The following is a 26068-nucleotide window of genomic DNA, read 5'->3' on the forward strand; positions in this document are numbered from 1 at the left end:
CAAAAAACAAAAAACAAAAAACAAAACAAGAAAATAAAACCAAAACAAAACCCATTTATTAAATGAATGAATGGACCAAGGTTTCCTATAGGAGAACTTGGAGGAGTTCAGTATGAAAAATACGTGGGCTCAGTTGTGACTGCCTTTGAATATCAAATTAAGGATTTTGGCGTATTGAATATTCCAAGTTTCCTATCCAACTCCAGTGGATGCAGTAAGTCAAAAACAGAAATTCCAGCAGTGCCTGGGTGGCTCAGTTCGTAAAGCGTCATACTTCCGCTCCATCGTGATCTCACGGTTTATGAGTTCAAGCCCCGCCTTGGGCTCTGTGCTGACAGCTTGGAGCCTGAGGCCTGCTTCAGATTCTGTGTCTCCCTCTCTCTCTGCCACTGCCCCACTCACGCTCTGTGTCTTTACTTTTACTCAAAAGTAAAAATAAACATTTAGAAAAAATTTTAATAAAAAACACAGAAATTCCAGGTTCATATGCATTTTTCGATCACTGAACTAAACAAAGTTCAGCAAGTTTCCTTCCTATAATTCTTCCTTTCATCTCTACCATATCACTGAGGGTACACAAGTATTCCCAAATATGAACCCATAGCACCCTTGCTGTTTTTTTTTTTAACACATCACACTGGATTCAGTGTTTCTTATATTTTTTAAGTAAGCTCTACACCCAGCATGGGGCTCGAACTCATCACCCAGAGATCAAGAGTCTCATGCTCTACCAACTGAGCCAGCCAGGTGCCGGGATTTGGTATTTCCTTGAAGACACTTTGAATGGAGCTTCAGTAGCTTTAAAGATGCATGTGGGAGGCTTATGCATATGCAGTGGAATTTTAGGAGAATTAATTGCGTAGGATGGATGAGAAGAGGGGAGGGACTGGAAGCAGGCAGTTTGGGGATGAGAGCAGGAGTCATTCTCTCAATCACTATTCCACATATACGCTGTGCCACATACTGGGCTAGACAATGGAGATAAAGCAATAAACAAGCCTGCTCCACATGGACAGGGTGACCATCTGTTCTGATTTGCCCAGGACAGTCCCAGTTTTTGTCTGTTGTCCCCACATAACTATTAAATGGTGCCTTATTTATCTTCACATTTGCCCTTTTTTGGATAATAAAAAAACTAAATGATCACCCAATTCGTGGGGCTTTTACATTCTGTAGAATAGACCGGGAGGCTACCCTACATGGCACCTTTGTGTAAATTAGACAAAGGGTCCCCTGCTGCGTGGACATAGCCCACAGGTACACAGTGGACAAATAGATATCCCTCTGTGCAAATGAATACAGGCACGCGTAGGGGACGATGCAGCCCCTTTGCAGGACACTCGGCTGAGAAAGCAGAGCTCAGGCTGGACCTCCACCTGTTCTCCCTTACTGTATGCACGAGTTTGCCACCTTGATGTGGACCCAGGAAGGATACAAGGACACCAGACAATGCCTGGCCAAGTCCCCGAGGGCAAGAAGCAACCAGCAATTAGGTGATTTCCTGAGGATGATCGGTAAGTAAATCAATATGTAAGCAAATACATGTTAAGTAGATAAGGTACCATAAGGAAAACTAATGTGAATAAGGCAAGGAGAATCAGAGGGACGCCCTGCTTCATAACTCCCATCAGGCACCGTTGGTGTTGTGGTCCCCGGGCAATGGCACCCCCTGGGGTTGAGCAACATGGCCAACCTGACAGGAGGTGCTATGGTTTAGAAAGGGTCAGGAAAAGCCTCTCTGTGGAGCTGGTAGGTCACCTGACACTGACTGTAAGACAGATACATGTGAAAGAAATATCACGAGGGTGGCAAGGCGGGGGGGGGGGGGGGGGGGAGGGGGTAGAATCCACATGACATGGTGGCTGGCTTTATTCAGGGGCTCTGAGGAATGAATGTTGAGGAGGACTTCAGGCTTCCGTGTCTGAGGAAGTAGGTAGGGCAATGATAGTGCTACTCAGTTCTGCCCAATATACTGAGCCTGCCATGAGGGGGTGGGGCGGGGAACACCCTGGGGAAAGGCACAGTCCCTTCTCTTGGGGAGGTGACCATCTCCATTAGGATTTCCCAATGAGTGTCTGGTGGGACACTAGCTGGGGGGGGCGGCCCGCGGGAGGGGCGGTGCTAATGGGTGTTACTAGAAAAAGGTGCTCGAAGAAGTTTGGGAAACGCTGGGTTAAGAAAAATTAAACAGGTTCTTTTCTGAAAGATCTCTCAGAGATTTAATAGGCTGACATGCCCGTCCTAACTTAGCTGGCTGGGGACATTTTTCTTCACACAGTATTTCAGGAGACTAACATTTCCCTGGAAAGGGGAACCATGTTCTAGAGAAAAGCCAAATGGGCCAGTATGTAAAGCAGGGTCAGATAAGAGCTATAGAGGAAGAAGACCTGGAGATAAGGGAACCTCTAAGAGAACAGAAGGCTGCAAAACTGGGGAGGCCCATAGCTGCCATGAGGCAGCCCTGCCTTTGGCGGTCCCCCCCCCCCCCCCACAACAGGCCTGGCTTCACCCAAGCTCCCCTGGTAACCTCTGAGTCAGCCCCCCTCAGGGCCAAGTTTAGCCTCTGACTGACTGGCTAAAGTGGTTGCCTGACCTCCCTGGGCCTCCACTTACCCTTCTATAAAATGGGGACAAAATATTGCCCTCCCTCTGCTGGGTGGCACGAGGCTCTAGTAATTACTATTTGGCAGGGTGCTGAGGTGCTGACAAACTCTGTCTGACACATTTCTCCTTGGCTCCTCTGGTCGCCACACCTCGCCTTCGCTGGAGACCACGGCCGTGGGCAGCCCCCTGCAGCCACGCTTCACAAGGCTCAGCAAGCGAACAGGCATCACTCCTCAGGTGTCTGTCTCTCTCTTTTGGTAGCTCCTGTCAAAACCCGCCTACCCTTCTGCTAACCCCTGGGTTTCGCGGAGGTGGGAAGTCTACCTGCGGCCGCCATTCCCGGGACCCTGCTGCACCTGGGAGGCTGCGTGGGGCTGGGGCACCCAGAGGAGGCCGCTTCCGCCTGGAGGCAGCCATGCGGTGTCCCTCTCGCTGAGGAGGAGGGGCCCACCCAACCAGGGCCCTCTCTGGACAGGGTGATGACAACATCAGAGGACCTGAGCCCAGCCCAGCCTGGCGGAACAAGTGAGCTAAGGTGGGTGCTACGTGTCTGGGTGTGCAGGGAGAGGAAAGGGCCCCGGTGGGAGCGGGAAGGCCGGCGTCCAGTGGGCAGGACTCACCTTGCCCCAGGCCTTCCACCAGGGGAGACAGGGGAGCGACTCCTTTTCCAGGGAGGAAAAGTGAGTATCTGCTTTCAGGTGCCAAGGAAACTTCAAGGCTCCTATTCATACCTTCTAACCTCTGAGCCAGCCCCCGTCACCACTCCTATGGCGTAGGACAAGTCTCCTTATGAAGCGCCACGGTCTTTTATAGCTAGGTTTTCCCTTCGGTCTCCCCCAGAAGACTCATTTTTAGCCGATTTCATCCAGATAGGGAATGCTGGGGAGTTGGCAAAGCAGCGTGTGACACCCTTGAGTCTAGGCTGGAGTCCTTTGGGACAGCCCTGCAGGTGACTAAAGTAATGGCTGGTCCCCAGTAGAAGGATGGGAAAGGAGCAGTGGTCAGGTGTCCCCGTGTGACTCTGACACGCCAGTGTGCACCCCTGCAGAATGGGATCATAATGATGTTAAGCTCTTTCAGTTGGCTGCTACCGGAACTCGTTCCTGTGTACTGGGCATTTTCCTGTTCATTCTGATGCACGCCTTGCTTATTTGTACCGACATACCTCCTACTCAGCCCAAAGCATCCCCTAGATAGTGGCTTTGGCTTTCACCCTTGGCTGAATTCAGCTACTGTAAAATTCGTAAGAGAGAGATGAGCCCCCTGCAGGTGTCACTGCACATGTCCAGGCCCAGGGCATTGAATGCCAGGTTCAAATCCAGATCTCCTCTCTCCTGGAAATTGAGGGATGGGAAGGTCATCCCAGGGGAAACACAAGATTGGGGAATGACGTCAGGGGCCTGTCTAGCTCAGTTTCCAGCCCCCGCCCTCTTTAAAAGCCATCGCTGTCTTTAGCCCTAGCGTGTTACCAAGTGACTTGTCAATGTCAGAGGAGCCGTGCAAGGAATCTTTGGCATGTTGTTAACCTCATTCCAACATGTAATTAGCCTAAAAGGCCTCCTCGCTGCCTCCATTCAGCGTTACATCACAAAGAATCAGATACTTTACTATTTGCAGGACACAGTGAAGACTTTAAAGAGTTAATTATGGTTCACCAGAGCCTGTCCCCAAGAGTCCAAGATCCAGGAATTAAACTGTTTATTTTCAAGTGTCAGGTCTTCCAGACAGCATTCAGGGCAACTTCCTCCATGGAGTCTGAGACTGACATTCCTTTGAAAGTAGACCCACCAGGGGTCTACACAGTGGTGAACTGGAGGCAGTAACTTGATTTGGGCCTTCCTCCTAGTCTTGGCCATGTGTTTTCAGAGATATCATCTGCACAGCGTCGGAAAGAAAAGAGAACCGAGGGGAGCTGGAATTCTACTTACCCTCCTAGTTCCATGGGGCGAATCCAGCTGAAGCCATTTCTAGCCTCTGAACTGGAGAGACCAGCAGTGTGGCCAGAGTTCAAAGGGAGTTCAACCCTAATCTGGATGTTACAATCTGAGCCAATCTAACCGTGCAGGCTCTGAGGACATTATTATCAGCCAAGTGTAATTAAAGATAAAATAGTTTTATTAATCAGCTTCCTAAGGAGGCTGTGTTTATCTGATGGCTGTGGGTATAATGTGTGCATGGCGTGGGGTGGGGGGGGAATCTGTGATGTGTGTGGTTGGTCTATGGGGAGGATGGGATATTAGGGGGCATGGTAGATATGGGGGGGCGGAGAGGGGCTGGGAGTGGTACCTAGGTTTATGTGGGCTCTGTGCATGAGGGAGAGACGGGAGTATATGTGGTAGCACTAATGGCCTGTGTGTGTGTGTGTGTGTGTGTGTGTGTGTGTGTGTGTGTGTGTGCTCAGGTTTACATAGCTGAACTTGAAATTGTGCCTGTTTCTCTACTTGCATTTGTCAGAACTCTGTCCCTGCAGAATACACTTTTCCCTGTGTGTACCTGGCTGCAGTCTAGAGAGTTCTCAACTACAGATTCCACCTGCAGGTGCCCTCTTTAGCCACTAATTGTCAGCAATTTTCAGATCTCATCTCCAGGCCTATCTTGGCTTGACTTTAATGTCCATCACCTTAAACCAGTTTGTCAGTTGCAAGCATTCCCGAAAGAGCAGCACTCCTCCTGAATATTGTTTGGCCTGAGCTGAAGTCAACTCCACCTACCTCTGGGCAGGAGAAATGAACTCCTTAGGGCCCAGACACTAAAGCTGTCCTGCATGAAGTCTCCGTTCTGGTTTAAACTTGGTTAAACAGTGAGTGGCCAGATGGGTGTCAGGTAACACTCCCAGGCCAGGATCCCTCCTCTGTGAGGGTGAGCAATTGCCCAGAGTAGAACAGGCACAGAGCCAGCCCGGCCATCTCCCCCCTTCCCCCCAGTCTACTTGCAACATTAGATACCAGGACCGGGGCCATGTCTGCTGCCCTGTTGCACAACTTGCCGCTTGCTGTGGCTGGAATGCTTGACCCCAATTGGTAATTTCCTCCTTCAGAAGGCCTCATGCAAAATCTGCCCTCTGTCTTAAGGCAGAGGTGCCACCTAGACCTCGCCCAAAGTGACAGCTGTAGCCTTAGCCTGGGGTGGATACAACCAGAAAGCTAAAAGGCCCCACCTCCAAAGGGGAGGTGGCATCCATTCTCCCCTGCAGGAAGGTGCTACATGCACAGGGCTTGCATAGAAAGAGGTAACGTGGGCCAGCTGGCAGCTCCATGACCATGTGGCAGATCTGTTGGCCACCCAGTACAGCGAGCTGTGGGGATTCCTGGAGCTTCTTTTGTTCGCAGAAGGTCGTATTGGAACCGAGGAAAACAAGTTTGGGTGGAGGAATAAATGTCTTATAAAAGTATCGCTGTATTTCAGATAATTAAGGACTATTGCCAAATACAGTGGCCTTCTCCTAACTCCCAAGGTTGATAAACTTTTGATGGATACCACATAAGGGACTGAAAATGAACGGACAGAAGGATGGATGGATGGAGGGATGGATGAATATCTACCATGTGCCAGATGCATACACCTATATTATTTCAATTAGTCTAGTGAGTAGATAATATTATTCTAATTTTACTGATAGGAGACTAAGGCTTGGATAAGTTTAGTAGTAGTAGCAGTAATGAAAATAATAATAATAATAATGGGCCACCTGGGTGGCTTAGTTGGTTAAGCAACTGACTCTTGACTTTGGTTCAGGTCATACTGTGCACTGGGCTCCGCATTGACAGTGAAGAGTTTGCTTGGGATTCTCTCTCCCTCTCTCTCTCTCTCTCTCTCTCTCTCTCTCTCTCTGCCCTCCCTGCCTCTCTCTCTCTCAAAATAAATAAACTTAAAAAACATAAAAAATTATAACAATAGTTTGTAGTAGTACAGCCATCATTTATTAAGTATTTAATATACACCAGGCACTGAGCTAAGTATTTCTTATATTACATTATCTCATTTAATCCTCACCAAAATTCTAGGAAGTAACATTTATTTACTCAGGCTTTTGGATGAGGAAATTGTGGCTCAAGGAGATAAGTAAATGGCTACCAAGTGACAGCACTGAGAGTGGTACCCACATCTACCCACTCCTTCTAGTACTGGTTTTTCCTTAGCTACCTTCTCATCTGGCTTTTGCTCCTTGGTTATCTGTTGAATCACCTGACAATGTTCAGCCAAGTCCCATATCTCGCTGGTTCTTTGGAACCAAAGGGACAGCTGTTGACTCAAAATGAAACTAAATCCTGCCCACCAGGCTTCACACACCGACAAGGAGTTAAAACATCATGTCATGAAAAGAGATGCAAGCAAGAACCAAAGAAGACACTTGTCTACTCCCATAGCTCAGCGACCCCAGACGTACGCCCTGGGGAATGACAAGTTCCCACCGGGAACCTCCCCGGGTTTGCAAGTTCAAGGCGTAGAGGAGTGAGTGTTGGTGTGAGCCTTTGGTGAGGCCGGTCAGCTTTCTAAATTTGAGGCCTCTCCCCTCAGATTTATAAGTACCAGGAACCCCTGGATTTCAGTTAGGATATGATGACAAACTCTGTGATAAAGGGAGAAATCCGGAAAATTCAAAACAGTGATAGACCGAACTTTTGTAAAAAAGCACAATGCCTACATTCTTAGGCCATTCTGTGTTTACAACCAAGACTCTTTCTCTACATGAGCTCCTGACCAAAACCAAACTCAGGAAATTTCAGTGTAATGTGGACCTTTGTCCTTTTTAATGGCGAATTAAACTGTGGGAAGTAGTAAGAGATTGCAAGGAAGCAGCTATTTGGAAACAGTATTAGTTGGCAATTGGTGGAAGAAGAAAACCCAGCAATAACCTCCCTAAGAAATAAGAGCGTGGTGCTGGCAAAATACGTGGAAAACACACAAGAGAAAAATCAAAGTTTTTGACCAGGTCTCGTTGCTGACCCGCGCAAATTTTCCCCTGAAGAGCAGACAAGATCCAAGGCCTCCTCAAATTCAACTGGCCGGGGACTCTCCCCATCCATAACCAGGATCCAAAACTCCAGGGCCAACCCTCCATGAGCAGTGTCGGGGGATCCCCTACTCATCCTCTCCTACACATTTGCAGGTGTCCTCTGGTTTGAAAGAAACTCTCCTTCTGCTCATCCCAGACATCACAGAGCATAGTGGTCAGGCAATCCTAGGATTGAATCCTGGCTCTGCTACTTGTAGCTGTGTGACCTTGGGCAAAAGACTAAAGCTCTTTGAGCCTCAGTTTCCCCTTCTGTAAAATGAGGATAATAACAGCCCCTACTCCTACAGTTGTTGTGCTTGGCACATAATAAGCAACCATTTTTAGCTGCTCATGCCAATTTTCATGGCCCAGCTCAAATGCCACGACCCACGGGAATTTTTTTTTTTCTGACTGTTCCAGCCCACTCTCTCTCTCTCTGAAGACCTACAGCCCCTAACTCAAAGTTTGTCTTGGAATTATATACTCCCTCTAAGAGTTTCCTCATGAATTCTCTGTTGGAGATGCAACTAGGTCTTATTTTTTTTTAATATTCCTGACAATACTGGTCATGTGTGTGTGTGTGTGCGTGTGTGTGTGTGTGTGTGTGTGTGTGTGTGTGTATTTAATAACTATATATACCACATTCACATTTTAATATTTCTGAAATCAGGATAAGGTTCATTATCTATCTGCACATTTAACATAATGCTTTCTCCCCACGATGATTATTTAAGTCAATGATGTATATTATAATCAACAGCATCTTAGAAATAAGATTTGGTTGATTGATGAGGATAGGTCGGCATGGATCCAACCACAAAGTTCCCCTAGCAACCCTCCTCACCCTCCATCCTCTATCCTCACACCCTGTCCTGGCAAAAGACATGCCTTTGGATGACAACTGGCACAAGTGAGTTCAATCTGGAGGCGTGGAAATCAGTCTGGTCACACACATTATCGGACTACATGTGTGATCATTCCCACTGAGAGGCAAGGAAACTGAGGTTCAAATAGTTAAGTTTACCCAGGAAATCTGGTGTCAGCCTACCCGTAGGAAGAGTAAATCTTTAATGATGGAATGATTTTATTTTCTACTGAAAGCCTCACCTCCATTAGTGGGGTTCCTGGATTAACCAAGCTAATTAGCCATTGCTGGAGGGACTGGTCCATTTGACACCCAAGATTTCAATGGTGGCATCATAGCACCATGCTGCCCCCCAACCAACAGCATGGACTGACCCTAGGAGTCAATGTCACCCATTCCTCAAATTGTCACCCCCAACAACTCTTTCAGAAATCAAGCCCTCATGTCTATGTTGTAGGGGACTGATGTTTGGTAGGAAAACAACAGAAGAATATTCTGTCTTCAAGAACCCTCCCTTTGGGAAGAAAGACATTCCTTGGCTGGGCCTCCCAGATCTAGGTCTTAAAAAGCCATTATTGCTTTAGATTCATTCAGGCGGACCCAAAGCATGGCAACTTTGCTTAGTTTGATTACTAGTGTCTTTACAGAAAAAAAGTGAGACGAGAAATACAGTCATGCAGTTGTGATAGCTCTTTCATAAACATTATCATATTTAACCTTATAACGACAAAATCAGGATTCTTGTCTTCGTTTTCATTATGCGTCTGCCAATCATGGACTTTGCCTCTGTTTAACCTCCATTGTGCCTTCAATGCCGGAAATCCCACAAAGACCCATTGCCTCTGTGAGGCTCATGGCCAAGGTGGGATTATCAGGGGAGCTACCTCACTGTTGCTGTCTACTGAATTGGGGCTCCTGGTCAGGAGAACACGAAGAGCTAAAGGGTGAGTTGGATATAGGGGACTGGGTAAAGATACCCGAAAAGGAAGTAAGGCAAATACACAATCAATCAACGAGAATTTCTTGAGCACTTCCTTGTGCTTAAGTGCATGCTGGGTGTTTTAGGGGCCAATAGGTTTACAACTCTTGTCCTTACTTTCAAGGATCCTGCCAGCAACCTGGGATACCTAAGAAAACTGGTATCTCTTCAACTTAGATTCTGCCTCTTCCAGAGGTAACAAACCATAGCATGATGGTGAAGCTTGTAGACTCTGGAGCAGCTGCCTAGGCTCAAATTCTGTTTTGTGTTCTACTGGCTGTGTGGTATTGGGCAAGTTACTTGAACACTCTATGCGTATTTCCTCATTAGAAATTTTTTGATAATAATAATGGTGCCTGTGTTGGAGGAATGATGTAAGAAATAAGTGATTTAATACACGTAGCATGCCTAGACAGTTCTTGGCACCTAGAAAAGGCCTGATAAATGGTAGCGATTATGCTTATTCATTGCAGAAGGGCAACATTATCCTACTTGATATGGTAATGCTCAAAGGTCAGCAATCTCGATCAACATCTGCATTTCTCTCCAGAGACCATTTGGCGAGAACTTACTCTGCACCAGAAATCATAGTAAGTACTTCCAGATGAGGAAACTGAGGCCCTGCAAAGTTCGTGCCTCGTCTAATGTCTTCCATGTGCCAGGAGTTTATGGTCATACACACTCACTGACAGAACACTTTTCATTCTTAAACGTTTGAGCCAATAGAGCATTAAAAAGTAGAATTTCTCCAAAAGACTCTTTTCTAAATATAATACTGGGAGAATAGAGACAGGAATCCTGATCCAAGACTCATCCATTTCACCGTCAGCCTGCAAATCTCTCTTGCTAACGGCATCATCCATGAATTTACCTAAATGTCGTTTCTTAGCTGCCATGCTTTCAGCTTACGCTGCCCGTTGGGGTGGGTGGTGAGAGCGGCAGATAGAGGGAGAGAAGATATGACTACAGAAACACTGGCCCAGGTTAAAGAGGGCAAGCTCAAGGAAGAGCACGGAATCTATTACATCTAGTAGAAAGAATTGGGTAGGAGCCTCCAGCCCTACGTCAAGTGGCTTGTCTTTGAATTTACTTCCATGGTACATGCATGTATTCAGTGCCTTCTCTGTCCCAAGAGCCATACTAAGTACAGGAAGTCCATGAGGTACCAGAATTTCCACTCTACAGTGAGACACAGACTATGTCTGCAATGGCCATAAGACCCAGGGATCTTGAGCCAACAGAGAGGCCAGGGTCCCCTCAGAAGGCAGTGCTGAGGCCAGAGCAAAAGGAGAGAGGCTCAGGCCGACCTGAGCTCCTCTGTCTACAGCACGGTTTTAACCCTGGGCAGGCCCGAGTTCAACCCAGGCTTGGCCACCTCCCAGCTGGGTGACACCCAGCAAGCCTGGGACCTCTGTTTCTTCATCCTGAGAAGAGGGTAGTGATAGTTAATGCCCAGGGCTATTATGAAAAATAACCATGGTAAGACAGGTAAGCATTCTAGCACAATGCCTGACACGTGATAGATATTCTATGCATATGATTCTTTCCTCTCTGACCCCACACAACCACCCCAGGGACACCCAGAGGCTGATCACAGTAGTTAAGAGGACAAGTTCTGAAGGCAGGCAGCCTGGACTAAAATACTCATTCTCACATTTATTAGCTGTGTGACCATGGGCAAGTTACTTAACCTCTCTGTGCCTCAGTTCCCGCATCTGTAAAATGGACATATTAGTAACCCCCTCATCAAAGAGTTGTGAGAATTTTAACGGAATGAATGTATTAAAAGGTAAGCTGAGGCATATGTAAAATTTTCTTTTCTTTTTTAATTTTTTTTAACGTTTATTTATTTTTGAGACAGAGAGAGACAGAGCATGAACAGGGGAGGGGCAGAAAGAGAGGGAGACACAGAATCTGAAACAGGCTCCAGGCTCTGAGAGGTCAGCACGGAGCCTGACTCGGGGCTCGAACTCATGGACCGCCAGATCACGACCTGAGCCGAAGTCGGACGCTTAACCGACGGAGCCACCCAGGCGCCCCAAAATTTTCAAGTGTCTATTTGAGCAAACATCAATTCCAATCAGGCATCACCAGATTGAAAGTAGTCAGCCGACAAGAGCTAGGGGAAGGCCTTTTATAGAGCAGACGTGGAAGCAAAGTAAGGAAATTATTTGATAGGGTATAGCTTAAGCACTTGCCTCATTTGGGAAAGGCTACTTGGGCTGTTTGCGATTGATGGTTTTTAAAGGTCACTTTTTCAGATCCCAGTGCATTCACAATCCAGTCTAGCTTAGGTTTCGGTTTGCTGACACGGGCTACCAGCCATTAGAGCCACTGGAGTCTAGCGCCCTCCTTGTTTAATTGCTTCGAGAAATCTAACAGCACATAGATAATAGAGCGCACACTTGCATAGGGCTCCAGCCACTCCCCAGGTCGTAGTTCATTCAATTCACACAACCCTGTGAGCGATATTCTTCTTTCCCATTTTCCAGATGAGGGAACTGGGAGGTCCGGATGTTAAAGAAGCTTCCCAGGCTTACCCGGCCAGCAGGTGGCCAAGCAGGGACTCAAACACAAGAAGTCCCCTTCCATAATGTGGTCTTGGTCACTAGGTTGCTCTTATGAGCCTAATTAGTGTTACCTGTTGTTACTGGGTGTTGAGACATCAGAAGGATAGGCTGGAAATTCTAAAATGTTCCATACTGTCTTCTGCCCTCCTCCTCCCCATCCCCAAACCCCGCCTCTTGTCTTCGACCGACATCCACAACACAGTTTTTATAAACTTAGGGTTTGATGTTATCTAAGATCTCCACTCTAATCAAATTTAGGTTCGATGTGATAGTTAGACTTAATTAGAGTCAAATTCCTCTTTTATTTTGGTTTTTATCTTAATCACCCCTTTTATCCACTGGTCCAGAAGCCTGTAATTTCACACATAGGCCCTCGGAGATGCCGTATTGTACACTCAGGACCATGAGACAAGAAGAGTTTGTTGTCACACGTATTCACTGCCAGAGAACTTTTCACTCTGAAACAGTTGAGCTGAGACAGCAGAGGAAAAAGAAATGTAATTCCTCCAAAAGACAACAGCGGAATACTATGCTTTCTGTGCAAAGCTCTCCACTGAGAAGAGTGCGTGTGTGCAGGTCCAAACGTGAGAAGCGTTTCAGAAACCAGCGACAAGGTGGGTCCCAGCAGTGTGGGACCATCTCAGTTCCCTAGACGCCAAGGAGCAAGAGGCAAACCACAGAATGTTAGAGCTTAGAGGATTCTCAAAGAGCATCTAATCCAGTTCTTTGCAAACTCTTTTAAAGTGCAGATTCTTTTGTTCAAATGAAATCTTACCCTGGAGATTTATATAAAAGCTGAGGTGTCCTTACTGAATCAGGGAGGAGAGGTCTAGAGCCCTGACCCACTGGGCTCCCATCCCCCCATCCCCAGCAGCACTTCTGGGGGCTCCCTGGAACCCCTGGGGTTTCCCGAGAATTGTCTGAATGAATTTGAACATCGCTATTCCCATCGAAACTCCTCCTTTTACCATGGGAGGAAATGAAGCCCAGAGAAGCTGCCCGACTTGCCTGAGGTTACACAGCAAGTCGGTGGCCTTATCTTCCTTCAACAGTTTTTCCATGACATCCTGAGCCCTCCAATGAACGGCCTTTTGTTTCTCCACACTGTATGTGTGTGTGTATTTGTGTGTTTGTACCCGTGCCCAGAGTTCCCAAGAAAACCTAACGAACCAGTCTCTGCTTTCACTTCAAAGATTGGAGTCTGCAGTTTGGACACAGTGGCTTGGCTATGCAACAGAGCTAGAAGCACAGTGCAAAAAAAGCATAGCATTATAAATGTCATCCCATAGGCCACCGGGGACACTGTATTTCACAGCCTAAATTAGGTCGAGTTTCCGCTCCGGAGGGGAAGTACTACAAAGTGGGTAGTTCTCACTGCAACACCAGGGAGCTGGCAGGCGAGTCAGGCCCCCAGCCTAGTAGCAGCCGACACCTGACTGGGCCATTAAACCTCTTTCTCCATCTACCCGATTGGGCCACTAAACCTCTGTCTATAAGGGGGGGAGGGGAAAGGGAGAAAGCCACCACATGGCTCACTGCATTTGGAGATGGTAGAAGTTAAATAAGTTCATGTGTCTGATGGTTTTGAGAGAGAAGGTAGAAGGAAGTCCCCACATCGGTCTACAAGCTGGCTAATGCCTTCATCATGTCGCAAGGCATAAGGTTGGAGGAAATGGTGGAGAGACGGGGGGTTCTAATTGATGTGCTTTGTCAAGGAAAATAACTCACAAGGGGCTTACTCAGTGCTTCCCCTGCATTGCCTCATGTGACCCCCAGCCGCCCAGTGGGTAGGTATTGTTGTTTGCATTAGAGCCACTTATTATCTAGCTAGTTAAGTTATTCAAGGTGACACAGCTAGAAAACGATGAACCTAGAATTTGAATCCCAAACCATCGAGCTGCAAAGCCTGTGTTCTTAACCACTGCCCCATCCTGCCCTTGCTCTTTGCCACATGGGGGGGGGGGAGGGGGCGCGTGGGGGTTAGGGAGAATGACGTGGTATACGTAAGTGCAGGACTCCGCCAGCCCAGAAGGGAGGCGGCAGAGACAGATACCGGGGCTGAGTTTCAGAGTTTCCCCTCCAGCTTGCATGAACGAGAATTCCCAGCAAATGCACTGCACGTTCCCCGCAAAGCTCCCAGCGGCAAGAATTCTCAGCTTGTTTACTGAGTCCCCTGGAAAGGGGGGGAGGGAGGGTGGAGGCGGGTAGTGAGCTGGGCACAAAAACAGGATAAAGGTAAACTTTCTGCATGTGAGAACCATTCCCCCCCTCCAAGGAGCCGTGTCACACTGTATGTCACCGTCATCAAAGGGGCTGTGCGTAAACCTGAAAAACCAAACGGACCTGTCTGTAGGTGTTACTTATATCACAAGGCTACAGGTGCCTTTATTTCCACTGTATGCTGGTGCTGGGAGCGCCTGCCTTCTCTTGCCTTGAAAGCCTCCTCTTTGGACCTAGTCACCGCTGTCCTCACGTAAGCACCTTTTCTTTGCTCTTTTGGAAGAATTATAAGGGGTGTCAGGGCTTAGAGGCTCGGGCCGGGGCCTGGGACCATTCATCTTGTCTCCAGCTCCACATTGCCAGCCCCCCTTGCCAGTTCCATCAGTCACAATGCCTCCTGGGAAACGTTTGACTGGGATTTAAATGCTTGCCCGAGAGAGTCGGTTTTGCCTCCTCAGGCTGTGTAACCACCCCCTTCCTAGGCACCCCCACGCGCTCCGGATCGCTTGACCAAACCAAGGGCGACTGGTAGAGAATACGTACAGGCACTCAATTCTCTACCCTTTCCTAAAGCTGTCTTTAGGAAGGGAAGCTAGATTTCGCACTGAAAAATATTCGGCTTCAAGGAGAGCCTACCATCCCCCTTACTAAACTTCTTTCGCCACTGGCCTCCTCGTGGCTCCCCCTTGATACAGAGAAGAGAGCTCCCTTATTACGGTTTGGGCATTTTTCAGGAATGTGTCTGTACATGATAGCTTAAAAGAAACCCGTTTTGCCCTCTCCTCCCACCTCAGTATATAGACCGCTTCCAGAAAAGCAATGCTTAGGGTTTTTCCACTGTATTCTCAGACCTTTTCAAAGACTCTGCCCTGTGTGTGGGGTTCGTGTGCATTTGCCCCCTGCTGGCAGCCACTGGTAGCACATGCCTCCTTCTCCACCTGAAGCCGGGGGCCCTGCGTTTGGACGAACTTATGAATTTTACAAACTGGAAAGGATGTCCGAGGTCATAAAGTACAACCTCTTCATTTTACAGATGAGGAAACTGAGGCCTAGAAAAATAAAGGGATTTAGGGAGACAGCTTCGTGTTTTAGACCAAAGGCCCAGGGAGAGGGGTTGTTTGCTCCTGAGTGAAAGCTTAATTCTTTGTCCTCGTGTTGTCTCTAAGAATTTTTTTCATAACACAAGGTCTTCTAGGCAGGCCCTTTCACAGCTACCTCTCGGTTGCCTTTTTTTCTCAGAAGTCACCATAATAGCAAGCTTTTAGATATATTGGCGACAGATGATTTTCCCCCCTCTGGCGCAGGAATAAGTGTATTATGCCCAGACCCCTGCATATATTATCTGATTTTATTCAATTCTCGGGACATAATGAGGATCGCGTGTTAAAATTCCATTGAAAAAAAATTTTAATGTTTGTTTATTTTTGAGAGAGAGAGCGCACGCGCATGAGTGGGGGAGGAGCAGGGAGAGGGGGAGACACAGAATCTGAAGCAGACTTCAGGCTCCGAGCTGTCAGCACAGAGCCCAAGCGAGGGACTCAAACTCACGAATCCCGAGATCATGACCTGAGCCAAAGTCAGACGCTTAAGCCATTGAGCCACCCAGACAACCCTAAAATCCCATTTTAAAGGTAAGGCACTTTAAAGATGAGTTCAGAGAAGGGCATGGGTTTTTCTATAGTGCACCTTGTATGAGACAAAAATAGAGAATTTTGACAGGCTGGGTAGTAAGAAATGTGGCCTATGTTCCTCGTCCTTGTGGGTGGCAAAGAGAGAATTAACCCCCAGAGGATTCAATCCAAAGCCGATGAGCTTTGGATTGGAACCCACAGTAAACCGTGGGGCTTACCTTTTGCGGGTCTTTGCCACACCTTCGGGAAAACAACTAAGAACAAACCAGCAAGCTCCTTAAACAAGCTAGAGGAAAATGAGGAGCCACTTGTCAAGACAAGAGCAAGTCTGTTCTCGCAGTTGCTCTGCTTTCTCCTAAAACAACTAGCTATTCAAGCACCCCAATTATTTCACAGCAAGCGTCAAAATAGTCCACTGAGTTTTCCTCCATGTGTTCCTTCTTAGAAAGGTCCAAAGCAGCGGAAATTGACCATGCCTTGCCCCCAGGGCTCAGGACCTGGTGGACACTTAGGTGTCGCCGAGGCTTTGAAGGAGGAAAAACATCTTCGTCCCAATGAGACTGCCCAGGTGGTGGGATCAGGGAAGGCCCTTCTTGCCCCCCGCCCCCCACCCTTTCCATGGTTTCCACCTTCATGGCTTTGTTCTGCCTGGTGGTGTTTTGGTGCATAAACAGCCAATGTGTAGATGCTTAATTGGGTGGATTTTTGGTCACATGCCCAGAGTAAAGTTGATGATCTCTGCCAGGGTCAGGAAGGAATTTTCCTCCTCTGGCAAACTGGCCAAGCCTGGGTGGTTCGCTCCTTCCTCTCTCTCTGGAAGGCTGAGCAGAGGTGCCTGTTTGCTCAGGGCATGGGCACCACACCTGTGATTGCTGCCTCTGACTCCTGTGGGGGCAGGAAGCCCACAGGACTGTCCCTCTGACTGTGCGGACCGTCCCTGTGCATATTTGGTGAGTGAGCCGGCTCTCAGAAGGGTTAGAAAGCCAGTAGAGGCATCAAGGATCTGAGCTTCCCTGCGATCACTGTCTCATTCCAAAAGGTACCTGTGGCCAGCCTTTCTCGTGCGTGGAAGGGAACCCACCTGATTCCCTCCCCTTGTGTGGATTGTGCTTGAGCCTTTCCTACTTACTAGGCAGCTACAAAGGTAGTCGTGGGGGAAACTGATTCCAAAAGCTGTGGGTGTGTTGATGGGCAGTGAGTGAGGGTCCAAAGTGCTTAAGGGATCTGGCTAGCCCAGGCAAAGAATATCTAGAGCCCACTGCTAAAAGTAGCGGACATAGGAGGGAAGGGAGAATAGGAAATTGGGGGAACTTGGCAGAGCTGAAAGTTTAATCTCCATTTGTATTGGTTGGATTTTACTCCAACTTAGCGAGCTTGCTTGACCACGGTATCCAGTATCACCAACATGTATGGGTATGTGTGTGCGGGCACATGTCTGGATGTGAAGGTCCATTCAGGTGGGTGCCTGCAGAAAATCATGGGGCCAGGGCACATCTCAGAGCCCCCCTCATCGGTGGGTTCATTTAGTGAATGAAGAATGGAGACACAAGAGGCAGAATCATGGCCCCCAGGCCCGTGTTCTTTCCATGATGACAAACCAGCCAGCACCTCAAAAAACAAAACTGTGTGGCTAGAACAGGAGGCCCAGGACCCTCCTTGGATCTCCCCTCTTGTCCTGTGGCTGACTCCAGGTCTAACCCAGTGCTTCTCAACCATGTTTTCACGGTCGTCCCCACTAAGGAGGCTTTATAGATAATGTTTTCATAGTCATTACTAGTGCATTACCACCACCCCCCCATAGATACCGTTTATGTTTATGTGTATCATTTATGTACCGTGGCCCTTCAGAGGACCATGAGACATAATAATGTCTAAGATTTATTTTGACCCCCAATCGCTTCTCGGCCTTTTGGCTAAGATCAAGTGTAGATTTATTTTGACCCCCAAGAACCAATGTTTCCCCTCGGGGGTCAAGGTCACCCCCATTGGGAACACACGGTCAAACTTCAAGCCTGGGCCTACCTATTGCTGGAACTCAATGTACTGGTTGAGAAATGGGGCTTCGGGGCGCCTGGGTGGCGCAGTCGGTTGAGCGTCCGACTTCAGCCAGGTCACGATCTCGCGGTCCGTGAGTTCGAGCCCCGCGTCAGGCTCTGGGCTGATGGCTCGGAGCCTGGAGCCTGTTTCCGATTCTGTGTCTCCCTCTCTCTCTGCCCCTCCCCCGTTCATGCTCTGTCTCTCTCTGTCCCAAAAATAAATAAAAACGTTGAAAAAAAAATTTAAAAAAAAAAAAAAAAAAAGAGAAATGGGGCTTCAAATAGCAGTTCTTTCCCCCCTACCCTCACCCTGTTCCACCTACGTGAAAGAAATCTTAAGAGCTAAAATGTTCAACTATTGCAAGGACTTTCGAGGGCCTAGGAAGCTAGGCCACTGGGTACCAACTAGTCATTATTCCTGAACTCTCACGCCTTAGCGTATGCTGACTAAGTGGCCAGAGTCTTTTGTGGAAAGACCAGGGTTAATGATACCCCCTCCTACTGTAAGAGCAAAAAAAAATAGAAATTTTTTTTTTAATTTGACACTTTTATAAAAAAAAAAACATTTTTCCAAGAAGAAATAATTACAGAAAAAAAAAAAAATAGCCCGTGGTACATCTGAGAGCCCTTTAAGAAAACTTAATGGATATAATTTGTCAGAGAAGGGATTACCAAAGGGAATCAGATCTGATGCTGCGTACAGCAGTAGAGAAATTGCAGGGCAAGTAAGTAGGTTGGTATTAAATGGAAAAGAAACCCTCAAAGGGGTAAATATCCTACTGATGTAAAATATTCCTGATTTTTTTATGATCAAATTCAATTTACCAAATGACTTTTGAGGTGTAAGTGAAGAAGTGCTCACTCCTGCTGTTGTGGTTTTTAATCTGGAAAATTTCTAATTGATGGGGAAGACCTGGGACAGTTTTCTATTTTCTTCCATATAAAGGATACGTCTCCTTTCTCCAAACCTCCCCGTGAAGGTCATGTCAAAGGTCCGCCATCTTCTTCCTCGGTTTTCTGAGACTTTACCTTCAGCCGTCACTTAGGGGAGCTTTTCTGAGGTGGCGTCCAGAATGCAGAAGGGGCTTTGGGCTCCAGGGGCCCTTAGCTCCCTCATAGCTCCCGCCCCCATCCCGTTTCATCCTACCCCCAGCTCAGGATATAAAAGCAGCCAATCCGTGGGAAAATCAGAGTCCAAACTCAGGCAGCCTTGACCTCTGTTTGCTACGGCTCCCAGGGGGAGATCCATGAGCATGATAACCCACCAAGCAGATTAACCCTTTCTGGGCATCAGAAAAGAGGCTTCCCAGTGAGGTCTGGTGCTTCTCTAATAAAGGCCCATAAAGGGTGCCAGAGCGTGAGAATTTGGACTCGGCTATTTCTCTGTTCTCTGTTAATATCCAAATGTTCGTGCACATTTGATGACGATAATGACGGTAGATCTTCAAGAACCCCCAAAGAATCGGCCTTTGATTCTGGAATCACACAATCCCTGCCCTTCTTAGTATTGAGGTCCATTTGATAGGTAAGTGTGTTAGGGGTGTGTCTATAGGCAGATGTGACTGTGAGTGTTTCTAGAAAAGAAAGCAAATGGGCCAAAATTCGGAAACCTTAAGCACTCTCTACAACACAATGTTGACACCCATTGACCTTGAGCAAGATACACAAAGTCCCTGGGCCTTAATTGTCTCAACTGTACAATGATGGGGTAAAAGGAAAGATTGGACTAATTCTGGACTTTTCAACATGTGGCATTCACACCACTTACTATACGAGAGCTAGATCTGATCAGAGGTAGGAAAACTTGTACTTAAAGGGCCAGGTAGTTAGTATTTTAGGATATACAGGCCAAAAGGCAAAATCAATTGTATTAGGTAGGTACTTATATAACCATTTACTATGTAACTATTTACAGCTGTAAAATCATTTTTAGCTGTGGACCATTCAAAAATAGGTGGTGGCCTGGAATGGGCCTTTAAGTTGTAGTTACGCTAACCTCTGATTTAGGTGTTGCATGGACCAACAGTTTTTATTTAAATGTCTTTGTTTTTATGCATGTTAAAAGGATACTGACTTTCCATTTATCATGGCGATACCAAGTTTTCCTTTTAAATAAGCTTATTTAAAAGGAAATAAACCTATAAGTAAACAAAAAAGGAGTTGATTTTTTTAACGGATTAAGTAAATTATCGGGATGGTAGGCAAATGACTAAAGTTTGTGAAACACGGGGCTAGATGGTTAATAAGCTCCTGGCCATCTGAAAATTCTATACGCTCAATGTCCCAAGACCTGGCATCCAGTCTTTGTTCTGACGCTTACCTACCAGCTGTGTGATCTTGAGCTTCTGGGTCCCCTTTGCAAAGTGGGAACAGAAGCACCCTACCTCGTCAACATTATTGTGATGATCAGAAAAGAGAAGTCAGGCAAACAGATTTTTCTAACCCACCAAACATGAATTCTTGTTTTTTTCCCCTAAAATGTGGGAATATGGGAAGCAGCAAACTTGAAAGATGAGACCAGCATGGGCAAGAATGCACATGAGTGAGGGCCCCCAGCCCATTCCCCCTTTCCAGCCTTGACCAGACGCCTTCTCCCAAATCTCCCTCCTCGCCAGTGTGGGCAGGAAGTACAGCCCTGTGATTAGGACCATGACTTCTTAAATGGGCAAACCCAAATTCCACCACCTGCCAAACAGGTGGTTTGGGGTATGTTACCTGAAATCTTAGAGCATCTGTCTGCATCACTCACACAGAACCACTACCAGAATCTGAATCTGTCTCAGAGTGTTTGTCCCGAGGAGACCCTGAATAAGGAATATAAAGTAGTAAAATGCTCAGCACAGAGCCCAACAGGTAGTAAGTGTATGTTCCAATTACCACAGGTCCTCACTCCCTTAACCAAAACCCCGAGACTAGATGTGCTGCAGAGTTCAGAATCCTTCAGGTATTAGGAAGGTTTTCCAGTGTATATACTGCAGAATACAGAATATTCCTTCTAGGAATCATAGGAACCATGTGTGTTGTATGTATCATATGAATATTCATCAAGTAGAATAAGTAGAACTATAACTATAGTTATATGTGTTTATATACGTATAATATGTCACTTATATACATATACATGTATACATATATTTAGTAGAAGTTTTCTATGCCTGTATACAGACGTATGGATATAATATATACATAGCCGTACATAAAACTGTTTAACATTAATGTAGAACTGTTTGGCGGGGGGGGGGAGGCGGCGAGCTTTTCTGCTGGAAAATAAGTTTGCACCAAACACACACACATACTTTCAATTTCGGAGCTTTTGGATTTCAGGATTGTAGGTAAGGGTTTGCGGGTATGTTAACGTATAGCAATTCTTGCCCAACTTTCAGAAGCAGATCGTTACATAGTATAAGCCAGAGTTCAGGGGTCAGATGTGAGCCGGTAGGAAAAGTAAAGAAAGAAGCAGTATTACATCACAAGAGCCTCTATCTTAAAACCCGAGCTTTGCCACTTACTGGCCATGTTACGTGGGCAACTGTTTTTCAACCCCTCTGCCTATGTTTTCTCTTATACACACTGGGGATAGATGTACAAACCTCACAGGATGTGGCAAGGACTGAATAACGTCATTGTGGCAAGCACTTAGAGGGGTGCCTGGTTCCTAGGAGGCCACATGTTTGTTATTAAAAACCAAGCGTGGGGCAACCTGGGTGGCTCAGTCAGTTAAGCGTCCGACTTCAGCTCAGGTCATGATCTCACAGTTCATGGGTTCGAGCCCCGTGTCGGGCTCTGTGCTGACAGCTCGGAGCCTGGAGCCTGCTTCAGACTCAGTCTCCCACTCTCTCTGCCCCTCCCCCATTTGCATTCTGTCTCTCTCTCTCTCTCTCAAAAATAAATAAGCACAAAAAAAAATTTTTTTTTAAATCTTAAAAAACAAGTGTGCCCAGGGGGGGGGGGGGGTCCTGCAGCGTGGCCCTTGTCTGCCTCCTCACAGTCCTCTCCTGCCGTTGCAGGGTGATGTTGGACTCAGTGACACACAGTACCTTCCTGCCCAACACGTCCTTCTGCGACCCCCTGATGTCGTGGACTGATCTGTTCAGCAATGAAGAGTATTATCCTGCCTTTGAGCATCAGACAGGTGCGTACATCCAGAGAAGCCCATCTGAGCTGGGAGAACTGGGGCAGGAGGTGGTGCTGGCCTCCAGGAGGCGGCAAGGCCATGCTGGGGGCCTGAAAATGCCAGCGCTCACCAGTGTGCAGGGCAGAGGAGGTCTGGGCGACAGGAAGGACAGCTTCTGCAGAGAGGAAAGCACTGGAATCTTCACCCAAACTCCTCCCAGCTCTGTGGCCTTGGGGGCTCCACTAACTTCTTCAAGCCTCATTTTTGCTAGCAGATGATAATGCCAATTTCTTGGAGTTATTATATTTAAACAATGTAGTGGAAAGAAACTCTTAGCCCGGAGCCTAGTAGACTGTTATTGCTTGTTCATTATGGTTTTAGCTAACATTTGCTGAGTACTAGCATTGTTTCAGGCCCTGCACCAAGCACCCACCCCATCCTTATAGAAGACCTAAGAGAAACAAACAATTATGATTTCCATTTTATGGATGAAGAAACTGAGGCACAGAGAGGTTAAGTGAGTTGTATGAGGTCTTACGGTTGGTTAAGCTTCACACGAGTTGACTTGAGCACCTGTACCCTTAACGCTCCTACATGGTCATCTTACAAATGATATTACCGTGTGGTTATTGATATTAATATTGCTGGCTTTCTCTGAGCTTCTATTTCTTTATCCCTAAAGATGATGAGAAACTCTCTGAGGATTAAAGGAGCCAAACTGCGTAAAATATGTAGCTTTGCACAAAGCAAATGTTCAGTAAACACGAATCCCTGCACTGACCCCCAGGCCTCCCTTCCCCCCGCCTCATCCTCTCTTGGCTGGTCTTCTCCACCTAAAAAGGAAGCATGGGGCCTTATGCAAATCTGCCAAAGGGAAGCCAGCTGAGCTTTGCCCCAGAATCTTTCTGAGGGCCTCTGTCCCCAGGTGCTCGGGTGACTGCATATCACAGCAAACCTGGCAGACGGCTATCGCGGCAGGTGCACACCCTGAGGCTGGTGATGCGAGTCCTAATCAAGCTGTCAGTCCTCGAGGGGCCTTAACCCTGTGCATCCCAGCTTGGCATGGTCCACACTCAGGGGCAGGAAGCAGGTGGGTCCATCAGAGGCCACGCCTCTGAGGATGCTGCAAAATGTCCCCCACTGGAAGGAAGCCCCTGCCTCCAGGCCGGAGGCCAGGGCCACACAGACAGACTTGAGGCACTCATCTCTATAATCCAGTCCTGCACGGGCTCCCAACACCAACCCATGCATACACGCATGCACATGATGTCTCTCGCTCTATCTGAAGGGTCCTGAGTCAGCCAGATATATATTGTAATTCTCCTTAAGGCCTAGAAGCACCTCGTTTCCTGAATTTGAAGGAAGAAAGTGAAGGCTTACTTATCCGCCTCATCTCCCCATATGCCCCATGATGGAAGGACCCAGAGAGAAGGTCCTTCCCTCCACCCATGCATGACCCAGACCTGCCATCCTGGGAGCCCCCTCTCCCTGCCTTCTCTGCCAGGTGGCAGCTGGGGTGGCGGCGGGAGGAGATGACCTCAGCTGCCTGCCCCGGGGAAGTGTTGCAGGCATTGGAACAGTTTCTGGGGTCATCAAGAGCTCGGGCTTTGGAGCCAGGCATCCTAACTGTGAAGTCTGGCTTTGATATTTAATAACTGTGCCGTCGTAATTTCTCGTGCCTCAGTCGTCTCATCTGTAAGGTGGAGATAGCTATAACTCCTACCTCGTAGAATTGTTGCGAGGGTGACTTGTTAATATACGTGAAGTGTTTGGGACACAGTCAGGCACAGGATAAGCACACACATGCGTTTAAAAATGAAGGACTGGCGGGGCGCCTAGGTAGCTGGGTTGGTTGAGCAGCAGACTTCAGCTCAGGTCATGATCTCGCGGTCTGTGAGTTCAAGCCCCACATCGGGCTCTGTGCTGACAGCTCAGAGCCTGGAGCCTGTTTTGGATTCTGTGTCTCCCTCTCTCTGACCCTCCCCCATTCATGCTCTGTCTCTCTCTGTCTCAAAAATAAAATAAACATTAAAAAAAATTTTTTTAAATAAAAATGAAGGACTGGGGCACCTGGGCGGCCCAATCATTTAAGCACCCAACTCTTGATTTCAGCTCAGGTCATGATCCCAGGGTCGTGAGATCAAGCCCCACATTGGGCTCAGCACTCAGTGTGGAGCTTGCTTGGGATTCTCTCTTCCTCTCTCTCTCCCCCTCCCCCACTCAAGCTCTCTCTTCCTAAAAAATAAATAAATGAAAACGAAGGACTACTTTCAGTTTGGGAAGATGAGAAAGTGGTGTTTTCACCACAGGCAGTGGTGATGCACAATAATGTGAATATACCTAATGTCACTCTATCTACACTTGAAAAGGGTTAAAATGGTAAATTTTAGGTCTATTCTACCACAGTAAAAACAAAACAAAACAAAACAAAACAAAACAAAACTGAAGGGTTAACAGAAGTGATCACCAATAAGACTGCCGATGGGGCTGAAATCCAACAGCCGTACATAAAAAGACTGAGGCCCCTGCATTTCCATCAGTGTAACAAGGGGATGGACCAGGTCTTTGCTAGAACCCTTTCCAGAAGCTTCTCTGATTCCTGCACCACAGATGCAGCCTTCTTCTCCCACCACCCGTTGAGGAAATGTAAAGTCCCACCAAGGCACGCGGCCAGTGAAGACAAGATATCCTCCAGGAGTGACCGAGCTCCCAAATACTCCCGGCTTTGGAGTTGCCACCTGCCCGCCCTGGATTCCAGAAGTTGCTGAATGTCTCTGACCTCCCAAAGGTGGTCAGAGAAGCTGGATGTGAAAGGGTAGCAGAGCACTTCCCCAGGCACTGCGTGGGCCCTGGAGGCCCTGGCTCTCCCGCCGGTGGGAGGAGTGACCAGCAGGGCCTCCCTCTGTCCTTTCTCACCCAGAGAGGTGACGCGTCCGTCTGAGTGTCTGCAGCCCTCTCTGAGAAGGATGCAGCACGGTCACCTCTGGGCACGACCCTGCAAACTTCCTGTACTCCGTGGCCAGTGAGACCTCTCTGCAGCCTCCATCTTGAATTCGCAGTTGTCCCAATGGCAGCTCCCTGTTCGAGTCTGGCTGACGCTCTCACTGACCACCAGCACCGTGACCTTGGCAGGTTTTTTTTCTAACATCTCTGGGATATGCCTTCCCAGCTGGAACGGCCTTTGCCTCTTAGGGTTGGCAGGACGGATAGTCCACATAGAAAGCGTTTCGTCAAACGCCAGGCACTTGGGAGGTGCTCGCCGTTGCCAGGAACACCTCACGGTCCTGCTCCTCTCTTCAGTTTTCGCAGTGAACAAAAGCAACAAAGGTCTCCTTCTCATCCGTTCCGATTCAGAGTTTGACAGCTTCGATACTTGGAGACCAAAGGGAAAGAAAAGGAGAAAGAAAGGGTGTGCCCGCCGGACGAACGATGTCTACAAGAGGGCAGAGAGGAATAATCAGCTCAGTCAGGAAAACCAGCTGTTTTCACAACCTTTTCAAATGGCTTTAGCAGACAGCGGCTGAATTTGTGCCCTCCCCGCGCTAACCACAAAGGGTCTGACCTGCTCTTCGGAGCGCGCCTTCTGTGTGGGGAGTGGATGGTCACAGATTGCAACATACCCTAGAGTTTCATTCACTCGCCCTGGCGTTCCCTCCTGCCCCCTTAAACTAAAGGACTGCGAATACTGGACAATTTTATCCAAGCATGGCAGGCGTGCTGCATATATTTTACAAGCATACGAGACTTCGTGAAAGATTTCCCCGCTCAAGCGCTGACAAGCCACGGAGTATCCTGGCCCTGCGCTGAGCTTCTGGCGCTCCATCCTGAACCTCCCCACACGCCCACACGCCACCCTCCCGCTATTTGGCGGGGTCGCCACACCACCAGGCGGTACCCCCTCTGCTCTGGATTCTGGTTTATACTTTGTCGGCAGCAGCAGTTTCTAGATCGGGGCAGTTCTGGGGGTTCCTGAGAGGTCCCTCGGGGACCTCAGGTGACAGTTGAGAAGGCCAGGCTCTGGCTCCCCCTCCCATCCCCACGCACCTTAAAGAC

The 26068-nt window shown here is 47.8% G+C and overlaps 1 protein-coding gene across 3 annotated transcripts in view; it reads left to right on the forward strand.

Moving 5' to 3' along the window:
* The first annotated feature begins 2715 nt into the window (after positions 1-2715).
* ELF5 (E74 like ETS transcription factor 5) overlaps positions 2716-26068 on the forward strand; it is a 44979-nt gene continuing 21626 nt past the window's right edge. Inside the window, exons 1-2 of one of the 3 annotated variants that reach the window (XM_040495474.1) lie at positions 2716-3139; positions 21909-22033. In XM_040495474.1, the coding sequence (XP_040351408.1) occupies positions 3084-3139; positions 21909-22033 (181 nt within the window). In that variant the 5' untranslated portion in view covers positions 2716-3083. Of the gene's footprint in view, positions 3140-14367; positions 14488-16655; positions 16816-21908; positions 22034-26068 lie in introns of those variants that run through there. The other 2 variants (XM_040495475.1, XM_040495476.1) reach the window with 2 other exon arrangements.

Source organism: Herpailurus yagouaroundi, unplaced genomic scaffold (genome assembly GCF_014898765.1).
Source record: "Herpailurus yagouaroundi ecotype Mexico unplaced genomic scaffold, PumYag 187, whole genome shotgun sequence".
Taxonomy (NCBI): Eukaryota; Metazoa; Chordata; class Mammalia; order Carnivora; family Felidae; genus Herpailurus; species Herpailurus yagouaroundi.